The sequence below is a fragment of the Suricata suricatta genome, chromosome 3, assembly GCF_006229205.1.
Source record: "Suricata suricatta isolate VVHF042 chromosome 3, meerkat_22Aug2017_6uvM2_HiC, whole genome shotgun sequence".
In the NCBI taxonomy this organism is placed as follows: domain Eukaryota; kingdom Metazoa; phylum Chordata; class Mammalia; order Carnivora; family Herpestidae; genus Suricata; species Suricata suricatta.
The window spans coordinates 160,638,969-160,666,039 of record NC_043702.1 but is presented as its reverse complement, the minus strand read 5'-3'; the positions used below and the strand labels follow the sequence as shown (position 1 = coordinate 160,666,039).

General features: G+C 34.3%; 1 protein-coding gene across 1 annotated transcript in view; it reads left to right on the top strand.

Annotated features, from left to right (window-relative positions):
- The window catches only part of USH2A (usherin), a 697,677-nt gene that overhangs the window by 63,286 nt on the left and 607,320 nt on the right, over positions 1 to 27,071 (top strand). Inside the window, exons 4-8 of the mRNA XM_029933401.1 lie at positions 7,854 to 7,917; positions 9,852 to 10,146; positions 11,322 to 11,506; positions 11,980 to 12,201; positions 14,219 to 14,312. Coding sequence (XP_029789261.1) covers positions 7,854 to 7,917; positions 9,852 to 10,146; positions 11,322 to 11,506; positions 11,980 to 12,201; positions 14,219 to 14,312 — 860 coding nt within the window. The remainder of the gene's footprint in view (positions 1 to 7,853; positions 7,918 to 9,851; positions 10,147 to 11,321; positions 11,507 to 11,979; positions 12,202 to 14,218; positions 14,313 to 27,071) is intronic.

Sequence of the window (27,071 nt, the reverse complement as noted above, 5' to 3'; positions counted from 1 at the left end):
TATTTTTTTTTTTTTTGGAAGGGCTTGTGAGGAATTGGTGTTATTCCTTATTTAAATGTTTAGAATAATTCACCAGTGAAGGGATCTTGTCCTGGATTTTCTTTGTGTAAAATTGTTTTTATTACTAATTTATTCTGTCTGCTTATTAAAATATTCAGAATACCTATTTTTTCTTGAGTCAGTTTCAGCAGTTTGTGCCTTTCATAGAATTTATTCATCTTATCAAGATTATCTAATTGTTAGTAAATAGTTGTTTACAGGATTATCTTATGATCTTTCATGTCTGTAAGAACAATTGTAATGTTCCTTCTTTCATTTCTGATTTTAGTAATTTGACTTTTCTGTCCCTGTTTTCTTGGTCAGTCTAGCTAAATGTTTGTCAGATTTGTTGATTATTTCAAAGAATAAACTTGTTGGCTTTCCCTATTCTATTTTCTATTTTATTTATGTCTACTCTAATTTTTATAATTTGCTTCTTTCTGCTTGCTTTGGGTGAAGTTTACTCTTTTTTCCCCTCTAATATCTTAAGGTAGAATATTAGGTCATTGGTTTCATTACCTTCTTCTTTAATATAGATATTTATAGCTGTATTTCTCTTTAAGCATCACTTTACCTGAAACTCAGGAAGTGTATTATGTTGTGTGATTGTTTTCATTTGTCTTAAAGGATCTTCTGGGTTTTGTGTGTGTGTGTGTGTGTGTGTGTGTGTGTGTGATTATTCTCTTGGCCCATTGGTTATTGGGAATGTGTTTGGTTATGTTTCATGTCTTTTAACTTTCAACCTATTTGTTTCTTTGAGTTTGTCTTTCCTGGAAAGCATAGAGTTTCATTGTGGTTTTTGCCCCCGTTCTTCCAATATCTCCTTTTCTGAAGAAGGTGTTTACACCATTTCCATTTAATGTAATTATTGATAAGGTAGTTGAAATGTCACTTTGTTGTTTGTTTCATATATGTCTTTTTTGTTCCTCTATTTCTCCATTACTGTCTTTTGTGTTAATATATTTCAGTACACCATTTTAACCTCCTAGTCATTTACTATTTGTTATTTTCCTAGGGCATTAAAATTAATAGAACAATCTACTTTTGATTAATACCAGCTTCTTTCTTTTAAAGTTTACATATTGAGAGAGAGAGAGACAAAGAGAGACCAACTGAGATAGAGAAAGAGAGAGAACAAGCAGAGTTGGAGCAGAGAGAGCCATAGAATCCTAAGGGGCTTGAACTCACAAACTGTGAGATTATGATCCGAGCCCAAATCAGGAATAAAACTCTTAACTTACTGAGCCACCCAAGCACTTCAACACCAACTTAATTTCAGTAGTATACAAAAACTTTGTGGCCGGTTAGTTGTGTTTCCTTCCCCTCATTACTGTCATTCAAATTATGGTGTTAGATGCCTGTTAACACAGATTTATAATTATCGTGTTATGCAGTTGTTTTTTAAATCAGGAGAAAGGTATTATAAATAAAAATGCATTTATATTCTCTTATATATTGATCTTTGTAGTTATTTTAAAGGGGCTCTTTATTTCTTCATGTACATTAGAGTTGTTGTTTAGTGTGCTTTGATTTCAACATAAAAGCTTACTTTAGTAGTTTATATGAAGCAGGTCAACTAGCCACAATTATCTTTGATTTTGTTAATCTGGGAATGTTTTAATCTGTCCTTCATTTTTGAAGACTACTTTTACTGGAAACAATATTTGGTTGACCGTAATTTTTGCTTTCATTCCCTTAAATATGTCATCCCACCGCCTTCTGGCCTCCATGGTGTCTGATTAAAATAATGTTAATCTTATCAAATATACTTTGTATCAGAGGGTCATTTCTCTCTTGCCGCTTCCATGATTTCCCCTTTATCTTTCAACATTCTGATAATGATATCTCTAGGTGTAGACCTCCTTCAATTTATCCTTTTTGAGTTCATTGAACTTCTTGGATGTGCAGGTTAATGGTATTCATCAAATTTGAGGCGGCTTTAGTAATTTTTTAAAAAATATTTTTTCTGCTCTTTTTTCTCTTTTCTTGGAATTCCCATTATACTTAGGTTCGTACACTTGATAGTGTCTCACAGTTCCGTGGGAGCTCTGTTTATTTTTCTGCATTACTTTTCCCCTCTTTCTCAGGCCAAATAACCTCATTTGACCTATCTTCATATTCACTAATTCTTTCTTCTGCCCGCTTGTATCTGATAATGAATTCCTCTAGTGAATTTTTATTTTTACAATTTGTCCCCTTACTCATAATATCTAATTGCTGATTCATCATTGTCATAATTTCATTTAGTTGTTGAACAACTATTTAAGATAGTTGATTTAAAGACTTTATCACTAAGTTTAATGAATGGACTTACAATTGGCCTGGTTTCTATGGCTGCTTTTCCTTTTACTGTATATCAGTTATCAACCATAGTTTCTTTTTATTGTTTTTCCATGTGTCACCATTTTTTGGTTAAAAACTGGATGTTTTAAATAATATAGCAAATCTGAAAATAATCTTTCCCAGGGAATTTTTGAATGTTTATTTATTGCTGCTTTCTTGTTTAGTGACTTTCCTAAATGAATTATATACAGTCTATATTTTTGTCACATGTCACTGAAATTTCTGTTCAGTTAACTTAGTGCTCAGCTGAATGATTGAAGAATTTCTTAAATTCCTCGAATGAATATAGTTTTCAATATCTGCTTAAAGCTCTGTATTTGTGTTAAAATGTGCCTCTAACATACAAACAGGTAAGCTGTCTTCTTTGGTCCGCACCACCTGCTTGTGCAGAACCAGAAGGTCAAGCAGAGGTGAGAACTCAGGTCCTTCTCGGGTCTCTCTTGAGCACGCACATAGTTTTTTACATGTGATTGGCATCTAGATTTCCAGCAATATTTTAGAGCTTTGCAAAACCCCCTTTGGACATGTTATACTTTAGCTTTTTTATTTGTTTGTTGTTTCCCCAACTACTATCACTACCTCAGGCAACTGCGATGTTAAGCAGTTGCCACTGATTGTTTCCAGCAAACATCCATAGAGAAATGACTGTAGAACTCTGGGTCTGTTCAAGTCTTGTTCCTGGGTTTTCTAAGATATTTCCAGAGACTGGGTTTTATGAGTTTAGGGCTTTGTAAGAACTCCAATTTTATTCTGATATCTCCAGTGCTGCTATGCTGCTGCTTATCATTGATTACGGATGTTTGTTTTGAAGGTTACCACAGAGTAGCAGAGAGGAAGATGGAAACAGAGAAAGTTAAAATACCAAAAAAAAAAAAATGCTATTCTTACTGATGTTCATACATTAAAAATAAATCCTCCCTGGATTGTTGCAGAATTTTGGTTAGTTTACAAAGTTCATAGAAGTTGATTTGACACTCTTTGCTAGTGTTTTCATTACTTTTATGATAAAGAAAATTTTTAGTTGTTCTTACTCTGTAATTTGTAATGACATCGTGTAATTTTTTCCATCATTGTTTTGCATTTTTCCCCTATAGACACTGCCATGTTATGTTAGATTTATAACTAGTAGTTCATGTTTTGTGGCTAATATACATCGCTCTTAAAAATTATTTTCAGTGTTTCATCACTAGTGTGTAAGAATTGAATTGATTTTAATGTATTTTACTTGTATCATATAAAATTGCTAAATTCACTTATTCTAGTAGCTCTTATGTAGATTCACTGGAATTCTCTAATTAGACACTCATGTTATCCATGGTTAGAGGCAGTTGTATTTCTTCCTTTCTAATTGCTGGGACGTTTGTTAATTTAGGTTTTTTGAAAATCTGTTTTCACTTTGATTTATATGTTAGATTACTGACCCATACTTTTTCCCATTTATCTAATTTTGCTATGCCACTTGTTGTAATGTGGATGTACTGCCTTTTCCCAGTCATTGTCTGTTTTCTGAATAGACAATTATGAGATCTTTTCTGGAATAAGTCTATTTCCCTGACCCATTTGTATTATTTAGACCTAATTTTGACATATGAATATTTTTTCAAAAAATAACATTTTTATGAAACTTTTATTCCAATGAATATCTATTGTTAAAGAATTGGAAACTAGCAAAAGAAGGAGTGAAATCCATCTTTATCCTCAAAATATTTTATAATATTTTCACCTGAAATCAAAATCATTATTCTCTTACTTAGAATGGGTGATTCAAATTAACTCTAGGTCTTTAGAGAATTTCTTTCCCACTTTTTGTTTTGGAAATTTTTTTCAAATATGAATTCTGCAGTAGAGGATATGATTTTTCTATTCCAGACACTAAAATTTAAAACTGAAATGGTTTTTAAAGGTCATAAAACACAGCCCCTTTATTTTATATTTCCTCTGCAGCAGGTCTTCTCCTTTAACTACTGTTAAAATACAGGAAGTGAATTCTAATTTCTCAGCATTGAAATGTACACCTCCATGTCTATCCCCTGGTCTGACTACCGTCATCCTTCACCTGGATTACTGTAATAGCCTGACTGGTCTCACTGCTGCTACCCTGGTCCTCTTCGTTCTATTCTTAACACTTTTGAATAAACCTGAGATCATGTCAGTCCTCTACTCTAAACCCTACAGTGACTTCCTATTTCATTCAGAATAAGAATCAAAGTCTTTACAGTAGGTTTACAAGGCTTTTAATGATTTGAACCCCATTCCCCCCAGCCAGTTACTTGTCTGACCTAATCCACCAATAGCCTCCCCTCTATTACTCTGCTCCTGGATTCTGGCTCCTTGCAGTTCCTCTCACATGCCAAGCATACTGCCTTAGGGGTCTGTGCACTCATTGACTCCTGTCTGGAATATTTTGCCCCTAGATATATGAATGATTCATTCCTTTTCCCCTGTCAATACCACATCCTCAATGAGGCCTCTCTTGAACATACCATCCAAATTAAAAATCCAGTCTGTGCTTTCCAAGCTGCTTCAATTTTTCCAATGCTTCATAGCATTTATCACATTCTAGTGTACTATGTAAATTACTCATGTATTATGTTCATCTGGCTTTTTAAATGCAAGCTCCGTCAAAAAGGTTTTTGGATTTTTGTGCATATTTTGTTAACTGATAGATCCCTGGAACATGTGAAAGTGCCTAACACATAATAGGCTCTCAATAAATACTTGTTGGATGGATGAATGCATAAAAGAGTACAGCCACCTTTACAATTTGTAACAATGATTCTGGCTTTCACAAAATCAAAACATTCATTACTTTTGCTTTCAGTTTAATTAGGCCTTTCAGAATCACGAATGATTATTTCATATTTTTTATGATCTGTAATTTCTGGGTTATTTGAGATAAAACATTTAACAATGGGGCACTTTAAATTTAGGATATAAAACTACAGCAAGGATGCTAGGGAGATAAGGGTTGGGTGTGGACTGAGTGTGAATAGGTGAGCATAAAGAAAGAACTAGAAGGTAGATCCAACTTCCTTCATTTAGGAGATCAACATTCATTACCTCTCACCTCAGAAAATTCATACCATGAGTCATTTTTTTCTGTCTTCCCTCCCCCCCCGCTACAAAAACACAGAAACACACAATGAGTTAACTGTATTCATACCTTTTCTTCCTTTCTTTCCTCCTATCTTCAAGAAAGGCATATCCATCCTCAGCCATTGCCTACCTTGCTTAACTTTAGATCTTGGATCCAGATCAATTTATCAAGTTTTCTGGATGGCCACTTCACCAATGAATATATTATCACATTTTTTATTTCTTTCAATTACACATTTTAGAGCAAACTGTGTTTGATTTCTAAACTTTTGTACGAAATTTTATAGTATTTTCTTGTTTTGTCTTCATAACAGCGTTTTAATAAATAGTTTGCACTTGTTTCAGTTGCTTGTTTCTGAACAGAAAGGACAGAGACACTCTCCTTTCTGAAAAGTCAGAGCAGAAGGCTGTGTAGTCCACCTTCTGCCTGTGGACCTCAGGTTGTGGGGAGCCTGAAAGACGGAGACAGAGGGGTGGAGAGGGAAAGCTTGTAGACATGGTTTTTCTTAAAGTATAGTGATTGAAACTATTTATACTTACGAAAAAGCTATTACTATATAAAATATTATGTTACTTTCTTAAATATCCTTTAAAATATTATATATATATATACACACACACGCACATATATATGTACACACACACTTGTGCATATATACATTTATAGACACATACTCATGCCAAATGTTACCCTCTTTGCTCATTCACCATCTCCTACTTCTGAGATCAATATCTCAGACTATTTGGTATGCTAATTCTACTCTACATCTTTTATTCATCAGATATATCCTTACTCTGACCCAGTTTCTTCCATGTCACCACCAAGGAGCTGCAACAAAGATAGAGCAAATATTCTTTAAAACTCTGTTATCAAAACAAAAGGACAATAGCTTAAAAACAAACAGGCTGGGGTACTCAGTTGAGCATCCAATTCTTGATCTCAGCTCAGCTTATGATCCTAGGGTCACGGGACCAAGCTGTGCATCTGGCTCAACACTAGACATGGAGCCTGCTTAAGATTCTCTCTGTCTCTGTCTCCCCCCCAACCCTCCCCCACTGCACTCTATCAAATAATGAACACATTTGAGGAAATGATCATTTGGTAAGTTAGCCATTGCTCTAAATTTAATTTAAAAATAATTATTGAATTGGCACAATAAGGTAGATCACATCCCTTCTTCTGTTTCCATGATCCAACTCTAGCTAGAATTTTTCATTTAATCAAGTTTTCCTCATTATTAGAAGCATAATTAAAAAAAAAACAACTTAGAGGTGGTAGGGTTTTTTTTTTTTTTAGATTTTTGTTCCCATTATCTTGGATTTACCTGTTATTAAATTCTAGATAAATATGTGCTAAATAAATTACTGAAATAATGTGTGATCTAAGGTTGATATCTACTTACACCTTGAAAGTTCACTTACGTCAATGCAGAGTGGGCTTTGAATCTGGCTTGTCTTAGAAGAATTCTCAGGAGGAAATGGAATTTTGATACTGAGCTAGAATACCACTGATATATGTGAATAACTCAGAATTTATGAGTAGGCATTTTTCAATTTATCCTCATTTACAGGAGATTTTCTAGACTAGGCATTAATCTAAGTTTGGAGATGACCCAAAGTGATTCTCTGGAGCTTGGAGACAGAACAGCGGGGCTGATAGAACAGGCTGAGAGTCTTTCTTTTGGCAATGCAAATACTGTGGGAATTGCAGTTGAAAGTAGATGACAATCAAATTTAGCATTGATAACACGATAGATTTATAGGTTTATAAACTAGAATGAAATTTGATTTGGAGACTTATGGAATGAATAAGTCACAGGGATGAAAAGTACAGCATAGGGAATAGAATCAATGGTACTGTAATTCATTTTATGGTGACAGATGGGCGCGACACTTGTGGTGAGAATAATATAACATATAGGGTTGAATTATTGTGTTGTACCTCTGAAAATAATGTAACATTGTGTGTCAATTCTACTCCAATTAAAAGAAATAAAAAATTATTTGGGGAGGCAGTTTCTGGAGAAAGACAACAAGTTGGGAGAGTAAACAGGCTGGGCAAAATATTCACTTTGGATTAAATTTTGCAATGTCTGTGGAAAACACTGTGATTTTTATTTTGTTTTATTTTCTTTATTTGATTTTATTGAGAGAGCATGAGTGGGAGAGTGGGGCAAAGGGAGAAAGAGAAGGAATCTTAAGCAGGCTCCATGCTTAGCATGGAGTTCAGCATGAGGCTTAATCCCATGACCCTGGAATCATGACCTGAGCCAAAATCAAGATTTGGATGATCAACTGATTTATCCATTTATTTGCCAGCCACTGCTTGGGAAACTAAAACTTCTTATATGATGTATATTATATATATTCTGCAGGACTAGAGCAGTTTGTTGGAAGAATGCAAGATTTTCGATTATACCAAGTGGCACTTACAAACAGGTAAGTGGATGTGGTGTAGAGCTCAACAGGTGTAAGAATAATACCTGAATTCAATTAAGTAAGAGTTGCAAAAGATTATATTATTTTTCATCTTTATAGAATTTGGCAAATATAACCTAATTAATGTTTACAGTGTTTGCTTTGGCTTAGTCTATGGTTGTTATTCACTAGTGCTCCTCTATTGGGTAAGTTCTTATAATATGAAACTGATCAAATTCTTTACAAAGGATTTCCTCTAAAAAACTAGGTTTTTGAATATATTATAGAATTTGGGATACTTTTGTTTAAATATTCTATATGAAGTAGTTTTGGGTACTTAAGAAACCGCTCTATCTGCCTTTTAAAATTGCTTTCTTGAACTTATAAATACTAAAGAATTTAGAACAATGAAAGTGATAATTTTGATCCATGAGAAAGTCTCAAGTGGCTGAGCTATTAGACTTGGAGACAAAGAAGAATGAGTAATTTGAAGTATTATTATATATTTTTCTACTTCCAGTGAACAAAAATTATATAGAGTTGGACTAGTGTTAATCAAGTATTTCCTCGTCTTGAGAATGTTTCCTAGGGATTCTTAAAGACACATAGATTTTCATTCTGTTCAGAAAAGTTCAAGTGAAATTCTGCTTAGCTGTCCTCTAAAGCTTCACTCTCAACTTATGATTAGATTATATAATAGTATATTGTGGTATGGATGAGCTGATGTTATTTACTTCCATTAAGGACCAAAAAGAATAATGTTTATTCATATTTCTTGAAGGAAGATGTAGATTAGTGTGGGCAATTTCCAAATGACAGGAGTAGCTCTTTTCAGTTTGAGAAGTATTGCTCTCGAGATGCTGCTATGGTCAGCGGTATGTCCATTAGAAGTAGCAACATTCTTTACTAGTCTGTATAATCAAGGCCTTCATGAATAAAGGGTGCTGTAGCATTGAAACATATCATTAGGGAGATTTCCTGCCTTTAAATCACCTTTATCCAAAATTCTGCAGAGTAGTGTTGCGATAATTTGGGGACCATTAAAGTTTTTCCTGGGGGCAAAGATTTCACCAGATAGTCATTTTTGGTCCCGTTCCAAACCTGATATCAACTGGAAAATTAAAAGAAGATTAAAAGAAGAAGGTGTGATTTCCTGTGATTTGGTGAGTGGATTCACTGCCCGACTCCACAACTCCACTGGAGTCTGAGGGAAGAAGCCTGGTCTCTCTAGTTAGACCTGGTTACTGATCTTGGCCAACTTGAGACGTCTGGAATGGTTTATAGGGAAGAATGGCTATAAACAGAATGACTGATTCTGACCTAGAATAGGCGTATTGCCCTTAATGGAAAAATTAACTATGTCTGCCTGGAATTGGCATTATTCTTTGACTATTGGCAGCTGCCAGGTGATCTGAAGCCATTGAAGCACTTTAAGATTCCAGAATCTGTACTGATGAGTCACAGGAAACCACTGACAAATGGCTTTGGCCACAGTCCCTTTACTTAAAACAGCAGCTGATAAATGATACTTACTTTCTTATTTCTTTCCTATGGATTAACAGCAGATCTTATCTATAACTCTCAGTATTTTCAATATATGATCAGTCTCAGGGGTAAGTCAGTTTAAAAACCTACGTGATTATTACCCTTTTTTAATCACAAAAAGGTACAGTAAAATAGTATGGTATTTAAATAAATGTCTTGATAATCAAGGGCTTATACATGCTTCTCAATGTAAAAAGTTAACAGTTAAGAATTTATGCTTTCTAATATCATATTTTATGAGTGTTTATTTCATCAGGAATGAGTTTGATTTTATATTCTGTTTGGAAAATTATTAAAATTAAATGGATACTAATCAAAATATTAAAATAGCGATATGCATTTGTAACAATGCTTAAAAGTCCTATTACTGTTGAACTCTTTGACTTACAGTTTGCTTCTTACAACCACAGGGAGATTCTGGAAGTTTATTCTGGAAATCTGTTGAGATTGCATACCCAGTCACATTGTCGCTGCCCTGGCAGCCACCCTCGGGTCCATCCTTCAGTTCAGCGATACTGCATCCCCAACGATGAAGAGGACACAACCACGGAGAGGGTGTTACGGCTGAACCCTGAAGCCCATCCTCTCTCTTTTGTCAATGATAATGACATCAGTACTTCGTGGGTTTCACATGTATTTCCAAGCATTACCCAGCTTAATCAAGGAGTGACCATTTCAATAGATTTGGAAAATGGACAGTATCAGGTAATTTGAAATCGTGGGGTGTATTGGTTTCCTATAGCTGGCATGAGCAATGACCACTAGTTTAATGGCTTAAAACAACAGAAATTTCTTCTCTCACAGTTCTGAAGATCAGAAGTACAGAATAAAATGCTGGCAGGACCACCCTCTCTCCGAAGGCTCTAGTGGGGAATCCTTCCTTGCTTCTTCCAGGCCCTGCTGTCTCCTGGTGTTCCTGATTTATGGCCGCATAACTCCCATCTCTGCCTCTCTTCCCTCCCACTGGCTTCCCTCCATGTTTGTCTCTGTGTGTCAGATCTTTCCCCTCATTCTGTTATAAGGCCCAGCCTACAACTGGAATGATTTCATCTTTAGATCCTTAACTTAATTGCATCTGCAAATACCCTATTTCCGAAGGTCACATTCACAGGTACTGGGAGTCAGTACTTAAATGTATCTATTTGGGGATGCAATTCAATCTACTACAAGGTGAATTAGGCAACTGAACATTACTTCACTAAAATAGTGTATAATCATGTATGAAATAAAAATATCTGAAAGCAAATATGCAAGACCTTTTTTAGCTACTTGTATGAAATCATATGAGATATTGAGATTAATGTTTTCTTATTAAGTAGTACAGATTAATAAAAACTGAGGTCCTTATTCTAAGTAACTACTTAAGAAGAAAATAAAATATGGAACACTTATCTCATGGAAGTAAGGTTTTTTTCCATATTCTTATATATCAAATGTAATATTAATTTTTACTTAATTAATGAATTTATTTTTAAAGACTTATTTACTTATTTTTGAGATGGGTGAAGGAGAGGGAGGAAGAGAATCCTTAGCAGGCTCCACACTTGGCGTAGAGCCCCACAGGGGCTCAATCCAGTGACTGTGAGATCATGACCTGAGCCGAAATCAGGAGTCAGAGGCTCAACAGACTGAGCCACCCAGGCACCCCAAATTTGCGCTTAATTTATAAAACCCTTGAGAAGAGGGATGGATATGAAGTTATTGAATGTGTTTCTTTTACTATAGAGCTATCAAATTTCTGGATGCCTGATAAATATTTGATAATTATTATTATGAAGAAGTAAGCTGTTACATTTGAAACTAACAATTCCTTGGTTTGATTTATACTGATGGGTCAAACTTACAACTTTAAATACAATGATTAACTTATCCATTTTCAGGTGTTTTATATTATCATTCGATTCCTTAGTCCACAACCAACAGCGATAAGGATTCAAAGGAAGAAGGAGAACAGCCTGGACTGGGAGGATTGGCAGTATTTTGCTAGAAACTGCAGAGCTTTGGGAATGAAAAATAATGGAGATTTGGGGAAACCTGATTCTGTCAACTGTCTTCAGTTTTCCACGTATGAATATTTAAAAAATTATCTTTGAAGGAGTTAATTTTAATAAACTAATGGGTTAATAATAAGCAATAGGTAGACTAACTTGCTAGACTGGTGAGTCTACATTTCACTAACTTTCTTGAGGCAGATTCTTTTAAGAGTCCTCCCTAACTTGAGTTTTAAATGCCAGTTAAAGTTCTCATAAAAAACTTCACAGTATCTCTTGTTTACAATCTCATTTGGGCTTTATAATCTGATTTTCAGATAGGTTAGCAAGTTATTTATATTATTATGTCCTCAAGTAAATGTTTTGGTCTGCTTTTCTATGTTGATCCTATATTGTTTGCATACAAATTATATGAGAGATGTCTGTTTTCCCAGAGTGAAGAATTTAAGCTGATACAAATATTGTATAATAATGTCTCAAAGTTACGATTCTGTTTTGTTAAAAATATGAATAGCTTTTCATGACTTCAAATATTTTTCATCAACAGTTTGACTCCATATTCTCATGGCAATGTCACATTTAGCATCCTAACACCTGGACCAAATCATCGTCCTGGCTACAATGACTTTTATAATACCCCATCTCTTCAAGAGTTTGTAAAAGCCACACAAGTAAGACTTCATTTTTATGGACAGTACTATACAACTGAGACTCCTGTCAGCCTCAGACACAGATACTATGCAGTCGACGAAATCACCATCACTGGGAGGTAATGTTCGTTACCGAGGTTCGATTGCAGGCTGCTTTTCATCATGAGTTTTGTTTTCAACAAGATTGCGGTCAGACTTATTTAAAAATACATTAAGGTTTAGAACAAGCCAGATTCCAAACTTCATGTTTTGAAATGGTTTCCTATTTTTTTTTTACAGTGCATTATTTAATTTATTTTTTTAATAATAGTTTATTGTCAAGTTGGTTTCCATATAACACCCAGTGCTTCTCCCCACAAGTGCCCCCCATTCCCCCTCTCCCTCCCACTTCAGCCCTCGGTTCATTTTCAGTATTCAATAGTCTTTCATGATTTGTGTCCCTCTCTCCCCAACTCTCTTTCCCCCTTCCCCTCCCCATGGTCCTCTGTTAGGTCTCTCCTGTTAGAGCTATGAGTGCAAACATTGGTATCTGTCCTTCTCTGCCTGACTTATTTCGCTTAGCATGACACCCTCAAGGTCCATCCACTTTGCTACAAATGGCCAGATTTCATTCTTTCTCATTGCCATGGAGTACTCCATTGTATAGATAAACTACATCTTCTTAATCCACTCATCAGGTGATGGACATTTAGGCTCTTTCCATGATTTGGCTATTGTTGACAGTGCTGCTATAAACATTGGGGTACATGTGCCCCTATGTATCAGCACTTCTGTATCCTTTGGGTAGATCTAGGTATATTGCTGGGACATAGGAGAGTTCTATTGGTAGTTTTTTGAGGAACCTCCACACTGTTTTCCAGAGTGGCTGCACCAGTTTACATTCCCACCAACAACGTAGGAGGGTGCCCATCTCTCCACACCGTCACCAGCATCTATAGTCTCTTGATGTGTTCATTTTAGCCACTCTGACTGGTATGAGGTGGTATCTCAGTGTGGTTTTGATTTGTATTTCCCTGATGATGAGTTGATGCTGAGCATCGTTTCATGTGCCTGTTGGCCATCTGGATGTCCTCTTTGGAGAAGTGTCTGTTCAGATCTTATGCCCATTTCTTCACTGGATTATTTGTTTTTGAAATGGTTTCCTTGTCTAAGATTTTTTAGAAATGTTTGTATGTAATTCTTTCCCATATGTAAGACCACATTGTTATGGAATCAGTTTTCAAAAGCTGTTGGGTGTAGAAGGTGTGGTACACTGAATCTGGCTTAGAAATAACTTACTAAATATCTACTAAATATTTTACTTGGTTCTAGAATATAATTTTTAAAATATTCTCAAAATCAAAGAGAAGGAGCTAGATTTCAAAGTACAATTATACTCCCAGCTAGTTCGTAATATGGGGCTTGGCCTCCCTGAGTTCACAATTCACAATTTTATGGAGAATATTTGTTTTCCTTGGAGGAATAATCTCATATTCCCTAAATGATTTATAAACATCTGACTATAATTGAGAACATGGCTCACAGTATTTCAAAATATGGAAATCAGCGCACTCTCTCATATGGAAATGGTACCTATGTAGACTATACTTAACACTGAGTTGTGCTAGGAGAGTGATATGCTGTGTAAGTAACATACATCTTTAAAAACAGACCAGAATACCACACTGTAAGTATTATTTAGTATTAGCATAATGAAAATAATAATACTGTTCAATATTCACCATCTAATTTTGAGGGGAAAAACCACAAAATAATTGAAATTTGTTAATTTCATTCTGCAGTTTTATTCTAAATTTTATCTTTTTAACCATGCCTTGCATAGGTTCAGTAAATACATTCCCTGGACAAGTTTGTCACATGGCTGACACAGGTGAAAACAATCCCTGACCTCTTTTCCCGGGAGGCTGAAAACCACCTCAGAACAATATGGTTTGGATGTTGATGGCACTTCATCCAGTACTTTGGGATTAATGCAAAACTTCGATGCACATCCACATGATAAAAGAGAAACTGATCTTTGTGTTGATTAACATACTTGTCTTCCTTGTTGGAGCCACACAGTGGATATATTCACAGGCTCTTAAATAAATTCACAGCGGAGGTGACTTAGGATTTGTCTGATGCTCCTGTTCACAGATGTCAGTGCTACGGTCATGCCGATGTGTGTGACACCACAAGCCAGCCCTATCGATGCCTCTGCTCTCTGGAAAGCTTCACGCAAGGAGTTCATGTGAGTTCTCTGTTTGATGCATGGACATCTCAAGACAGAAACAAAAACAAAACACAACCAAATCCCCCCCCCCCAAAAAAACAAAACACTGCAGGATGGTGAAAATAATCTCTTTTAAACTTAATTTTGGTCTGTTTTCTGGAGGTCAATAAAAATAAGTCGATATGAGCCTGAAATGTCAAGTATTTCAGAAATTTTTTGGTAGAGAAAAAAAATCATCAAAAGGATGAAAATATTATTTTTAAAAATAAACCCCATCAGAAAAATAACAACTAAGATTAAACCTTACTTTTCTTTGTTTTATCAGTATTGTCATGTTTTACAAAACACTTTTTAAGGTGTCTTGATGGCATGGCACTAGAAGTAAGGGCCTGAGCTCTGCATGTAAAAGGTACTTATACAAAGGTGTCTGTGCAACATAAGCATCTTTTGATGCAGAGAGATTTTTATGTATTTGTATCAGTCAAGTAGAATTCATTGCTAATATCAGTAATTTTAAGTAATTAATTTGAATATCTATAGTAAAAGGACTCAGAAATTATGTGACTTAAGTTGTCTATGATGGCCCAGGGGAGTTTCATAGTTGAAGCAGCTATAGAGCTCTATTTTCAATAAAAAGGGTTAAATGAAAATGAAATTGAGAGGTTTTTGTTAATAGAAATATCCAGCATCAATAACAGCTGATATGAAAGCAGGTGCAGCAGCAGAAGCCATCATACCAGTAACAAAAAATAAGTAATGCAGAGTTTTCTAAAAGGTGTTGAAGGGAATTGGTGTCAATTTGGGAAAAAATGTTAAAGTCCTACCTCATGGCATGTATAGAAGTCCAGGCAAGTTAAAGCCCTAACTGTAAAAATAATTGTAAACCTATTAAAATAAAGAATAAGATAATGTTTCTAAATCTAAAGATGTGAACTTTAGAAGTGAAACAAATACAAAGCGAGAAAAAGAAACATATAAGGAGCCATGAAGGAAATTATTGGAATACTTTGTCATATACATATTTAAAATTCTATACAGGGTAAGGACTGATTAATTGGATCAACTTGATTGAGTCATTATTTTTCAGCCATAACTGTGTTTATATTTTTTTCCCACTGGACTGATTCTTGATTTTAACCTTAAAGTGACATTTATTATATTTTTTTCTAGTGTTCTCTTCTTTTGATTCTTTAAGATGCACATTTCTCCTTCCTTCCAACCAGTGATTTCTTTTATTAACCTCACAATATACACTGTCCCACACATTCCTACTTGTCTTCTAAATCTTGCCTTGTACATGTGTTTAATTAGTCACTTTACGTCTCTCTGTCCTTTGTTTTAGGATATCATGTAACATCTTGGTTTTTAGTTAAAAAATTTTTTTAAAATTTTTATTTATTTTCGAGAGAGAGAGTGAACAAGCAGAGGGGCAGAAAGAGAGAGAGAGACATGGAATCAGAAGCAGGCTCCAGGCTCTGAGATGTCAGCACAGAGCCTGAGGTGGGGCTCAAACTCATGAAACACAAGATCATGACCTGAGCCGAAGTCAGACACCTAACTGACTGAGCCACTCAGGAGCCCAGAACATCTTGTTTTGTTGTTGTTGTTGGTTTGTTTGTTTATTTTTTAAACCACATGTCAAGGTTTTTGTGATCTCATTTTTATCTACTGAGATTTTTCTTTTTTTTTTTTATTTTTAACATTTATTTTTGAGAGACAGACAGAGCATGAGAAGGGGAGGGGCAGAAAGAAAGGGTGACACAGAATCCGAGGCAGGCTCCAGGCTCTAAGCTGTCAGCACAGAGCCCGGACTTGGGGCTCGAACCCATGAACCACAAGATCATGACCTGAGGCAAAGTTTGCTGCCAAACTGACCAAGCCACCCAGGCACTCCTGTCTTCCGAGATTCTCAATCTGATTTGTTTCCAAGGACAACATTAGTGCCTATAGCTCAGGGGCAAGAGTATTATCTACAATGCAGACTTCCTGTAGCACATTTAGGATGTAGTCCTGGCCCTGAATTTCAACTTAGTCTTTGATTGGCTTCCAGTATTCTTTTTTCTATGTGCTTAAGCGGAAACTTTCATGTTCTGATTCAGATGTTCCTTTGATCTTATTCTCCAGATCATTGCTTTATATTGCTGATCTGTTAATTTATACGTCAGCCCTCGCCACTGGTTGATATTTGCTTCGAGAGAAGGAATCTTTTACGTTTTTTGGCTTTCTAACATCCAGAGGCTTTGAATTTGATTTGATTAGTATATCATGAGAAAAAAGTCTTTTTAAAATGCATTGATTTTAGTATGTTTGACTGTGCAGCTTATCATATTGTCCCAGAAAGGAAATTAATTGGATGAACTTGATTGATCCACTCTTTATTCAACCATAATTGTATGATTAAGTTTTTGCCAGTTTGATTTGTTCTTGATTTTAGAGTTAAAGTGACTCTAGTTTTCTTACTGCCATTTGATCTTTAAAAATGGATGCATCTCTTTCCTTGTAATCAGTGGTTTCTTTTATTTATCTCATCCCACTTCCCCAAAGTCACTGATAACCCAGTTAAAAAAACTCTATGGATAGGATTTTGTAAGGCACTTTGAGCTGAATCGATATAGTGTATGCAAACCAAGAACTGGGCAGTGCTTTCACTGTGTTTTCTGAGCTTCTTTTGCTTTATTTTGACTGGTTGGTTCCCTCCTCAACCCTCACCCTATCTCCTCTTCCTTTTGACATCACATCCCGTTTTTCCACCTTCCTCTCTCTCTTTAATTGCTCACAGTTGAGTGATTGATAGTTTATGATTCTTGGATGATTTCATGCTTCCCCTTAAAAATAGAGTCATTTAATGACTCAAGGCTCATGATTGGTTTCAGAAATCAAGTTGGGATTTTCAGACTTGGTCTCAGGTGGTGACTGTTGGGTTATGAACTAGCAAAATAATTAACTATAATTTAGGTTGAGAATACATTTTAAGCTTCTTATTTAGACATTTAATTTATTTTAGAAACAAATGTAAAAAGTTGACTTTTTTGTTATTTTCTTTTTTGACATATTTTGAAAATTTATGAATTTAGCCATAAATAAAAAAGCAACAAATCATTCACTAAGCAAAATTTGCCAAATATAGCTGAAGGGAAAAAGTCAATAGACTGGTAAGTTGAATGATTTCTCAGTGCTATGATATTTTCAACAATGTGTTGAAAATGAGAAATGATTTTATAAAGCATTCATAAGTAAGACATTCTCTTTTTGTTATCATTCAAAATATTTTAATACATATAGGACTTAGATATCTGAAGTAATTTGAAAAGATACTTATTCAAGTGCTTTTCACATTGTTATACTTTTCAAAATAATAAGTTTTAATATAAGCCATCCATATCCTATTGGAACCAATGTTCTTTTTAAAGATCTGGACATAATCCAAAAAGAATGTCTTCAATTTCACAGTATTATGCTAACCATTAATAATATTACTTAATAAACAGGGCTTTTGTGAATTATATTACAGCCATTTGGCAAACAGATGAAAACGTAAGTCTTGAGAATATGCCAATTCTTGGCAATTGGCAGTCCTATAGGAAAGTGTTTTTAGCGGAAGTGAAAATGAATGAAGTCAGGAGAAACTGGAATGGTGAATTCAGAAGCAAGTTATTATACATAGCCATTCCAGGGAATTTTCTATATAAAGCATTCTTTAGTTGTTTATGAAGTTGATATCACAAACAGGTGGTCCACAGGTGGGACCAGTGTTTAAATAGTTTCTTAATTGATTTTCAGCAAGAATTTTCCCTTCTCCTCCTCCTCTCTCATCTCTGGCTTTCCTTAATCAGAAAGTAATCCAACCCTATGCTACATTTCCCCATTGCAGCAACAGTAACTCAGGGTAACAGTTACCCTCTTTGGAGCTGTAGCCCTCTTTGCTTTGCACCATATGTTCTCCTAACTGTAGCCTTATATCTGGATGATCTCACTTTTGTTAATACCTGGCCATCTTAATAGATTAAGACTTACAGTAGTAGCTAGAATACATGTTTAATTATTCTGGGAATAACAAGACCAACGAATTCATAACTCCATTGGTAAATGCCGTATCTTTTGTCCACTCATAAAATTAAAAGTTAATAAAAAAAATTCAAGAAAAACTATTACCAAAGTCCCTGCTGATCCTGAGATAAACTTCAAGCCACATTTATTTTTTCTTAAATATTTCATTGTTATTTTGTGATGCCTAAAACACCTACCTTGGGGAGGGTCAATGAATGATTCTCCTCAGTGCTTCTGCATAGCAACTCTGACAGATTTAGTATTATATTGGCAGTTGTAAGGTTTTGACTTTGATGTGTGGTGCTTATCATAAATGATAATTATATATTTCATTAATAGAAAATGACGTTAGAATATTTGTGACATTTCTTCTCTAGAAGTGACTGAAACAATGAATAATATACTGGTTCCATTTACAGACTAATCTAGAGAAAAAAAATCTCAAAAGACTATATACCAGTCAGTAACTTTCAAGCAGAGTTGAATGTTTCAAAGCAGAATTCAGAATTATACCTCATTTAACCCTGAATGAATCATTTGATAAGAAACACATATATGCTTTTTAAGTAATTAATTTTTGGATAACTGATAATCGCTGTTACTTGTACATGTATTTTGAAATTTAAGTGAGTTTTTTATTTTAAGATAATTGTGAATTCATGTACATTTGTATAAATAATACATAGATTTAGTGTATCATTTACTCAATTTGAACCATGATGTCTTGCAAAACTAGTGACTTTTCTTTTTAAGCAACTTTCCTGAAGTATGATTTGCATACCATAAAATGTACCAATTTAAAAATGTACAGACTGATGAGTTTTAGCAACTCTTGTGTGATCATTGCCATCTTCAAGATACAGTTTTCTTCCAGACATTTTTGTGTGCTCCTCTACGGTCCATGCCTCCTCCCCAACCTTCAGTCCCAAGAAACTACCAATTATTTTCTATAGATTCTGTCACTATAGAGTATCTTTGCCTATTCTAAAATTTCATATCATGGAGTTATTCATACATGTATTCTTTTGGTGCATAGGTTTCTGATTCCACTCCCTATGTCCGTTGCCTTTTTTTAAAAAAAGAATAATTTCCTAACTACTTGCTATTAACTTTATTGCAATACTGTATCTCTGGTCCATCTGCTCAAAAATTCCATTAAGACTTTCAAAGAGTACGTGTCAAGTTCTTGGATGTGGAACACAACCTAGGAATTGGAAGTGTAGGTGTGAATACTGTATGTCAGCCTACAAGGTTGCATAGTTACAACACACCCGTCACTCCTCCTCTTCTCTTTACCTGCTCTAAAAATTCAAATGTTAATAAATTCTAGCTTTAAGAAATGTGTTATCAGGGCACCTGGGTGGCTCAGTCTGTTAAGCATCCGACTTTGGCTCAGGTCATGATCTCGTGATTCGTGGGTTCGAGCCCCGCGTCGGGCTCTGTGCTGACAGCTAGCTCTGAGCCTGGAGCCTGCTTTGGATTCTGTGTCTCCCTCTCTCTCTGACCCTCCCCTGCTCGCGCGCTCTCTCTCTGTCTCTCAAAAAGAGAAAAGAAAAAAGAAATGTGTTATCAGTTGCAAGTTGCGTCCTAATGATTTTTCATTTTCTTTTAGTAGTTACGTTCATCTTTCAGGGACTCTTGGCTAAGAGTGATGTAATAATCAGTGTCTCTGCCAAGCGCTGGCACTTTGTTGGCTACTTAGCTATTCTTTCATCATTCTGTGACATCATTACCTGCAAGGGTGGCCAGACGTTCACGGAGCAATTTATTAGTAACCATGAATACTTCTCTTACTCTTTGGCTCAGATTTGTGACCCTTTTATAGCATTAATCATGGCTTTTATGAATTAACTACAATCAAGCTATCAGCATGCATTTTTGTTAGTATTATAAATAGCAGAGCCAGCTTAAAACATTTTATATAATAGGCCTTCCTACCATTCAATAATTTGAATGGTGCCAACATCACACTCTACAATGCTTATTATGTAAATGAATATTTCCTGTTATTTTATAAAGTGCGTTCCTTTAGAGCACTCAAGTCCAAAAGTATGAGTCATCATGACTAGCTTGAGTCATATTTTTATTACACATCAAGCTTTCCCAGTAATATCTTGTTTGCTCATGCAAAGATTTTACTCTAAATGTATTTCATTGTATACTCTTATAACTACTAATGATTAATTTCATAGTAACTAGCATTCAGTTTATATTATAATATCTGTAATAGATATACATTTAGTGAATCAAGGCCTAGAATTTCATTTCCTCTCTGGCACATGGTGATATTATTAATCTTTGAAAAACTCTTACACTAGTTATTCCATGTTCATAGACAAGAAGACTCAGTATTAAGATGTCTGTTCTTCCTACCTTTATCTATAGATTCAAAGTAATCCCAAACAAAATTTCAGAAAGTCATTTTATGGATATCAACAAACTATTCCTAAAGTTTATGTTAGAGGCACAAGACACAGAATAGCCAAGATGATTTTGAAAGACAAGAAAAAAGTCAGAGGTATCATTAAATTTATAGTGATTAAAACAATGTAGTCCTGGCAAAAATAAATAGATCGTGGGATGGAATAGAAATATAGCCACATAAATATAGTAAACATTAATGTAAACTGTGGACTATGGATAATGATGATATGTCTATTTAGGTTTATCAGCTTATGACAGTATACAAATCTGGTGCCTTATGTTGAAAATTGAGGATTCTGTGACTAGGTTGGGGTGGGAGGTATATGGGCACTCTGTATCAGTCTCTGAATTTTCCAGTCAATTCAAAAATGCTCTAAAAATTATAGTCTATTGAAAAAGTAGCTTTTAAGACAGAAGTGATGATTGCATTTAGGAGATCAAAGGTCCTTGAATTATTCTTGAAGATAGAAGAATACTTCAAATTTTAAATTAAGCAGGATTTTTATTTCAGAATAACACAGCAAAAGAAAAGAAATGTGGTATGTAATTTCCCAAACTATAAAGAAAAAAAGGAAACATTCTTCTTACTTTGATGTAAGGCAAAAAAGAAGAGGGAAATAAGAAAGTAAGATACATAGGTAATATATATTCCAAATATAACAGTAATCACAACAAATGTAAATGTGGTAAACTTGTCAGTTAGAATTAAGAATTGTCACACACATCAAAATATATACTTTTGTCTGACCAGAGTCTGCAGTAACATGAGGGAGTATCTTAGGCACAAACTTTAAGAAGTCACCAGTAAACTTACTAATCAAGATAAATAATATTTTAATGTAATGCTTAATAAAGGGAAAAATAATACTAAAATCTATGAGGAGCAATATATAAACATTTTAAGTATAAACAGGCTGTTGTTTGTTTTATAACTCTGAGTTACTTAGCAATGAGAGCTGTTGCAGTCAGCCACAGTTCCTGCCCAGCAGTTCTGTAAGGCTCTCCTGTGTCTGCCTCATATAAAGGTCAACAATGGTTTAGGAACAGATTGGGCAAGATGAAGGTGTATATATAGCTATACTTCTTGATTATAGAGTGTTTAATGACTTTTTCCACTTGGTTCCTAATATGGAAGGATATTTTATAAATGTATACAGGGCTACATATTTTTCTTTTGGTCTCAGGTTCTGACGAGGCCCAGCATGGCTCTGATGTTGAGATCATGAGACATATACCTACAACATAAGCACATATAGAGTTTAAAATTTTAAAGGGTGGCTTAAGCTACATAATATTAGGTAAAATAAACTTTATTAAATTTTTTTAACATTTATTTATTGTTTAGAGAGCATGAACAGGGGAAGGACAGAGAGAGAGGGAGGCACAGAATCTGAAGCTGGCTCCATGCTCTGAGCTGTCAGCACATAACCTGATGCAGGGCTTAAACCCGTGAACTGCAAGATCATGACCTGAGGCGAAGTTGAATGCTTAATTGACTGAGTCACCCAGAAGCCATGGTAAAATAGACTTTAAGTAAAAACTTTTTTTCAGAGATAAGGTGCTTTCCCTACATAACGGTAAATGATAGACTTCTAAACTTACATGCATCTTATAGCTATAGATTTAAAAGTATAAAGCAAAATTTGACAGAACTGGAAAGAGAAATTGACAAATCTAACATCAATGTAGAAGACTTTAATGCCTCTCATTTAAGTAATGAATCAGTCAGTCAAAAAATTAGAATCCTTAGTACTTGAGAATTGAATGAATTTGAAACTTGAACAAATAGAATAGAACACAGGTATTCAACTATGAAAAAATACACATTCCTGTCAAGATCATATGGGAAATTTATTAACTTCATTTATATACTAATCAATAATGTTAGTTGCAAGAAATTATAAAGCATTTGTAATCACAACACACTGTAAGCATTAAGTAAATAGTTCTAAGTAAATGAATGCATATAGTCATTTCAATATTATCCAAAATATAGTCAAGAAAAGTAGAAATAGATGAAAAAAAAACTCCAAATAAAATTATTAGCCTTTTATTAATCCAGGATAATTTTATTCAGTACTTATTTGGATGCAGTGGTTTTACATCTCTTCCTATTTTTGAAAAATTTATATACTCTTAGGAATTGGTGGTGGGGGTGGGGGAAACCAAATAAGTAAAATAAGCAACTTAAATACATAGTATTCTAGGGTTTTAATTTATTTTGAACTGTGTCAGTAAAATAAATTGTGGAGGCCAGGATGCAAGACCAAATAAGGAAAGTACAAAAAGAAAATTTATGATCACTCTCCCATGTAAACAAAGCCAAAACTTTTAACATGATGAATCAAATCTACAATAATATATGGCAGTCAAATTGGGTTTCTCCCAGGAATGCAAGTGAAATTTAATATTAATAAAACTACTAATGTAATTCGCCACATTAATTTAAGGAAGCAAAAACATTATTTCAATAGACTTGGAAAAAAGCAATTAATAAAATTTAACACCTATCTAGATAAGTGCTTTAAGAACCCTTAACCTGATAGAGAACAACTACAATTTTCTGATATTAACAGTGCATATAAATGTAAATCCATTGAAGCATTCCCTTTAAAATCACGAGTAAGACAAGGATGTCCATTATTCCACATTTTATTGGAGAATCTAGCCAGCTCAATATGACAGGGGAAAAAAAAAAACAAGAGAACCGAGCTTCTAATATCTGAAGACAAGATAATTGAACCAGAAAATGCAAAAAATTCCACAAATTATTAAATATTATGGGGAATTCAGTAAAGTGGCTAGATATAGGCTAGAAACATGACAATAATTGTTTTATATGCCAAAAATAAAAAATAAGAAACAAGTTAAAAGTAATTTTTCTACAAAAAATATAGTATGTCTTTACAACTTCTGAATACAAGAAGCAAAAATAATAAAGAAAAAACTAACAAATGTGGCTACATTATCATTAGAAACTTCTAATCCCCCAAAGCTACTATTTTTTAAAAAACAAAGAAAAGCCACATTTAGCAGATTATATTAACAACGCAACACATACAACAGACAAAAGGGAATTTTCAAATCAAACCAATTAAGAAACAGACTAAGAAATTGAACCGAGTAATGTGCATACTCAGCTAGAGTGGCAACTCAAAAGGCCAATATACATATGGAAACAACTGCAATTTTACTGGTTATCAGTGAAGTAGTCATAACTATGAGATAACATTTTATATTCATGAGGTTGGCAAAGATTCAAAAAATATGAAAATTTTAGTGGCTGGCAAAGGTGTAGATTACTGGGAAATTCATTCATCCATCAATGATGGGAATGTGTCACTAGTGTGGGAAAACAATTTGCAAATATTTAAATAGATACAGCAGTTCAGTTCATATAAATGAATATAGCTATTACATCAACATGACTAGACTCTCAAACAATTGAAAACAAAAAGCTTATAAAATGTATATACAATATACCAATTATTTGATGTTTAAAAACATGCAAAACAATACTGTTCTTAAGTAATATGTATATATATATTTATATATAAATTATAAATATGAAGAAAAGGTTGTGAACGGACATTACTAAGTTCAAGTGTTAATGGTAGAGTGGAATGCATATTGCAGTGTTTTGTTTTTTAAGTCAGATTGTGAATACAGGAACATACTTGGTTGCTTTTTATTTATAAACTTTGCAGACCTAAATATTTAAATATAATTGTCCCAAAATAATATGATTTATTAATCTATCAGGAACATATTGTCAATATGAAACAATGGCCAGTATTCATGCTACTGCTAAAAACAGTGGAGGCGACTCTTCAGCATGGAATAACTGTTACAAAATTCATGATTATTGTGTACTTTTATAGTTTTAATGTGACAACTGATCATTTGCTAGCTTCATTAAACAAATATTTATGAAATGCCTTCTATGTGTAGAGCATTATCCTAAAGTACCACCAAAACATCTTGATTAAAGATGCAAGTGTTTGAAAATATTGAAGGAATTTCATTTGTGAAATTTAAGATTTTCTGGCAGACACTAATTACTATAATAAATAGAGATGACTTTAGTGCAAACAAATTATTCAGACTGACAATTTATAATTAACAGATAATATAAATCTCATTGACATTTTAAATCTTTGAAGAAAAAAATTAGATGTAGCTATTCTAATGAAAAGATTTGAAAATTTACTAATCTAGTACTCAAGTCTGAAATGAAATAAAATTTCCAGTATAGAATGGCTTTCTTTCCAAATGGAAACTCAGATACATTTTGATGTCCATTCACTAAGTGTAGAGAAACCCTAGAAACTAAGACAGAATGGATTTTACTGCTTAAAATATGAATCTATATTTTGAAGAGATACATGTAAAGAACATTTTAATATGATGAATCCATTTTCTGTTCATTGAATTCCTTTACAAAATAGTGCAGATTATTCTATACAAATGTGTTCTCTATTTCAGGCCATGTTTTCTGGCCTATAAAATAGAATTGCCGTGACTTGGCCACAACATACAAACCTGAAGAAACCTCCTTCTGGACCCTTGGGAGAACCTTGTGTATCTCATCTATGTCTTTTCTATTTAGTGCCCTGAACAAGTCCCACAGTTAAAGAGAAAGAGGCAGTAAAGGACAGGCCAGCGGGAGAAGCTGTCAAATATGAAACAACGGCCTGTATTTGAAATCAGTATGACTCCAATGGCTGTCATGCAGTTGGATAGCATTCAACAACTAGACACTGTTAGATGGTTTGCATTCCAAAGACAGAGTGAGAAGTTTCCTCCCTACAAGTATATAAACTATCAGTTATATTTTTATGTAGACAAACATGTAGAACTGAAGCGGTGGTCCAAATCTGTCTACAGTCTCTATTTTTGCAAATGTGGATTTTGTTTCACATGTTATCAAAATTTGTTTTATTGGATGATTTTCCAATCTTCCATTGTACCTTACTGATAGAGGTACGAACAAGACATTTCATAAATTAGGAATTTTCTAAAAGTAGCCCAATGCGTATTTATGGTTGATTTGTTAGGCTATGTATTGTAAATGTTCATGATTATTGTATTACCACAAAGGTCTCATTAGTATTATCCAATAGTATTAGTAGTTATTTAACTTATGCTGTTATTGTCATCACCAAGATAGCAGCTAAGCACATATTTTCTGCAGATAATTTAATTATATGAGAATTTCCAACTAGGAGAAAGATAATTACTGAAGAAAGAATTGAAGGTTAAATACGTGAACATTTCAGCCTTCTCAATAGTAAGGCATGGTAATCGTTTAGGGTTTGCTAATTGAGATTACATAATAATTATAAGTAAAAATCTGCAGGAAAATACTGCATTTATCTTTAAACCTTTAATGTTATTATTCAAATAAATACTAGACACATTAAGGTACAGTCCTGTAACATGTCATAAATGTAAACAGTCTGTTAGGTCATGCATTCATGCATTCCTCAAACATATATTGATTACCTACTCCGGGCAAAGCACTGAGTCACTTTCTGTCTAGATTCTCCCTGTAGTTGGATGTTTCATCTGTGGTTTCATCCCCCACTCCACCCATTCTATCACTGATACGAAGTTAGTGGCATGTTTGTCTATTCATACCTCTGTGATTGGAGCACAAGAGCTACAAAGGGGAACTTCTATTGGAACAAGTAGTTATGTGATTACACTGAGGTATTTAACTTTCTAAAGCTGATTCCTCTAGTAGACACAAGAAATTATACTGAAAAAAAACATCATTCGAATTACAATTGAACTGCTACATCCAAGGAAAAGAGGAAGCTGTGAATAGAGCTGGAGAACAATTATTATTATTAGAGATTTAGGCTCTTAAAATTTCTAACATAATGATCTGATGAGAAAGGAGCAATTTACAGACTTTTAGAAGATCTCTAATTCATTTAGGCCATTTGGGAGTAGCTGAACAAATTGCTTCTTTTAGCTCAGTTAGTAGTACCTTACTGACTTCTAAAAAGTGAGTATTTTATAATCTCTCACTTTGGAACAGATGCCTTCCTCCCCTTCCCGTGCAGGCAGGGGCTGCTTACATACCTTTGAATTTTCCAGCCAGTGGGGAGAGACTCCAACTTTGGGTTTTCAGGGCTCTGCCTCCCAGGTTAGACTCTGAGCAGAGGGACATGAGTCTGAACAGCCAGCCACAGGGGATGCACTCAACACCTCTCTCTCTAAGATCATATTCTGTCCCTGAGCCAGCATGGGGATTAAGAGTGAGAGTTCTAATGGAGAAAGAAGGAGAATATGATATGT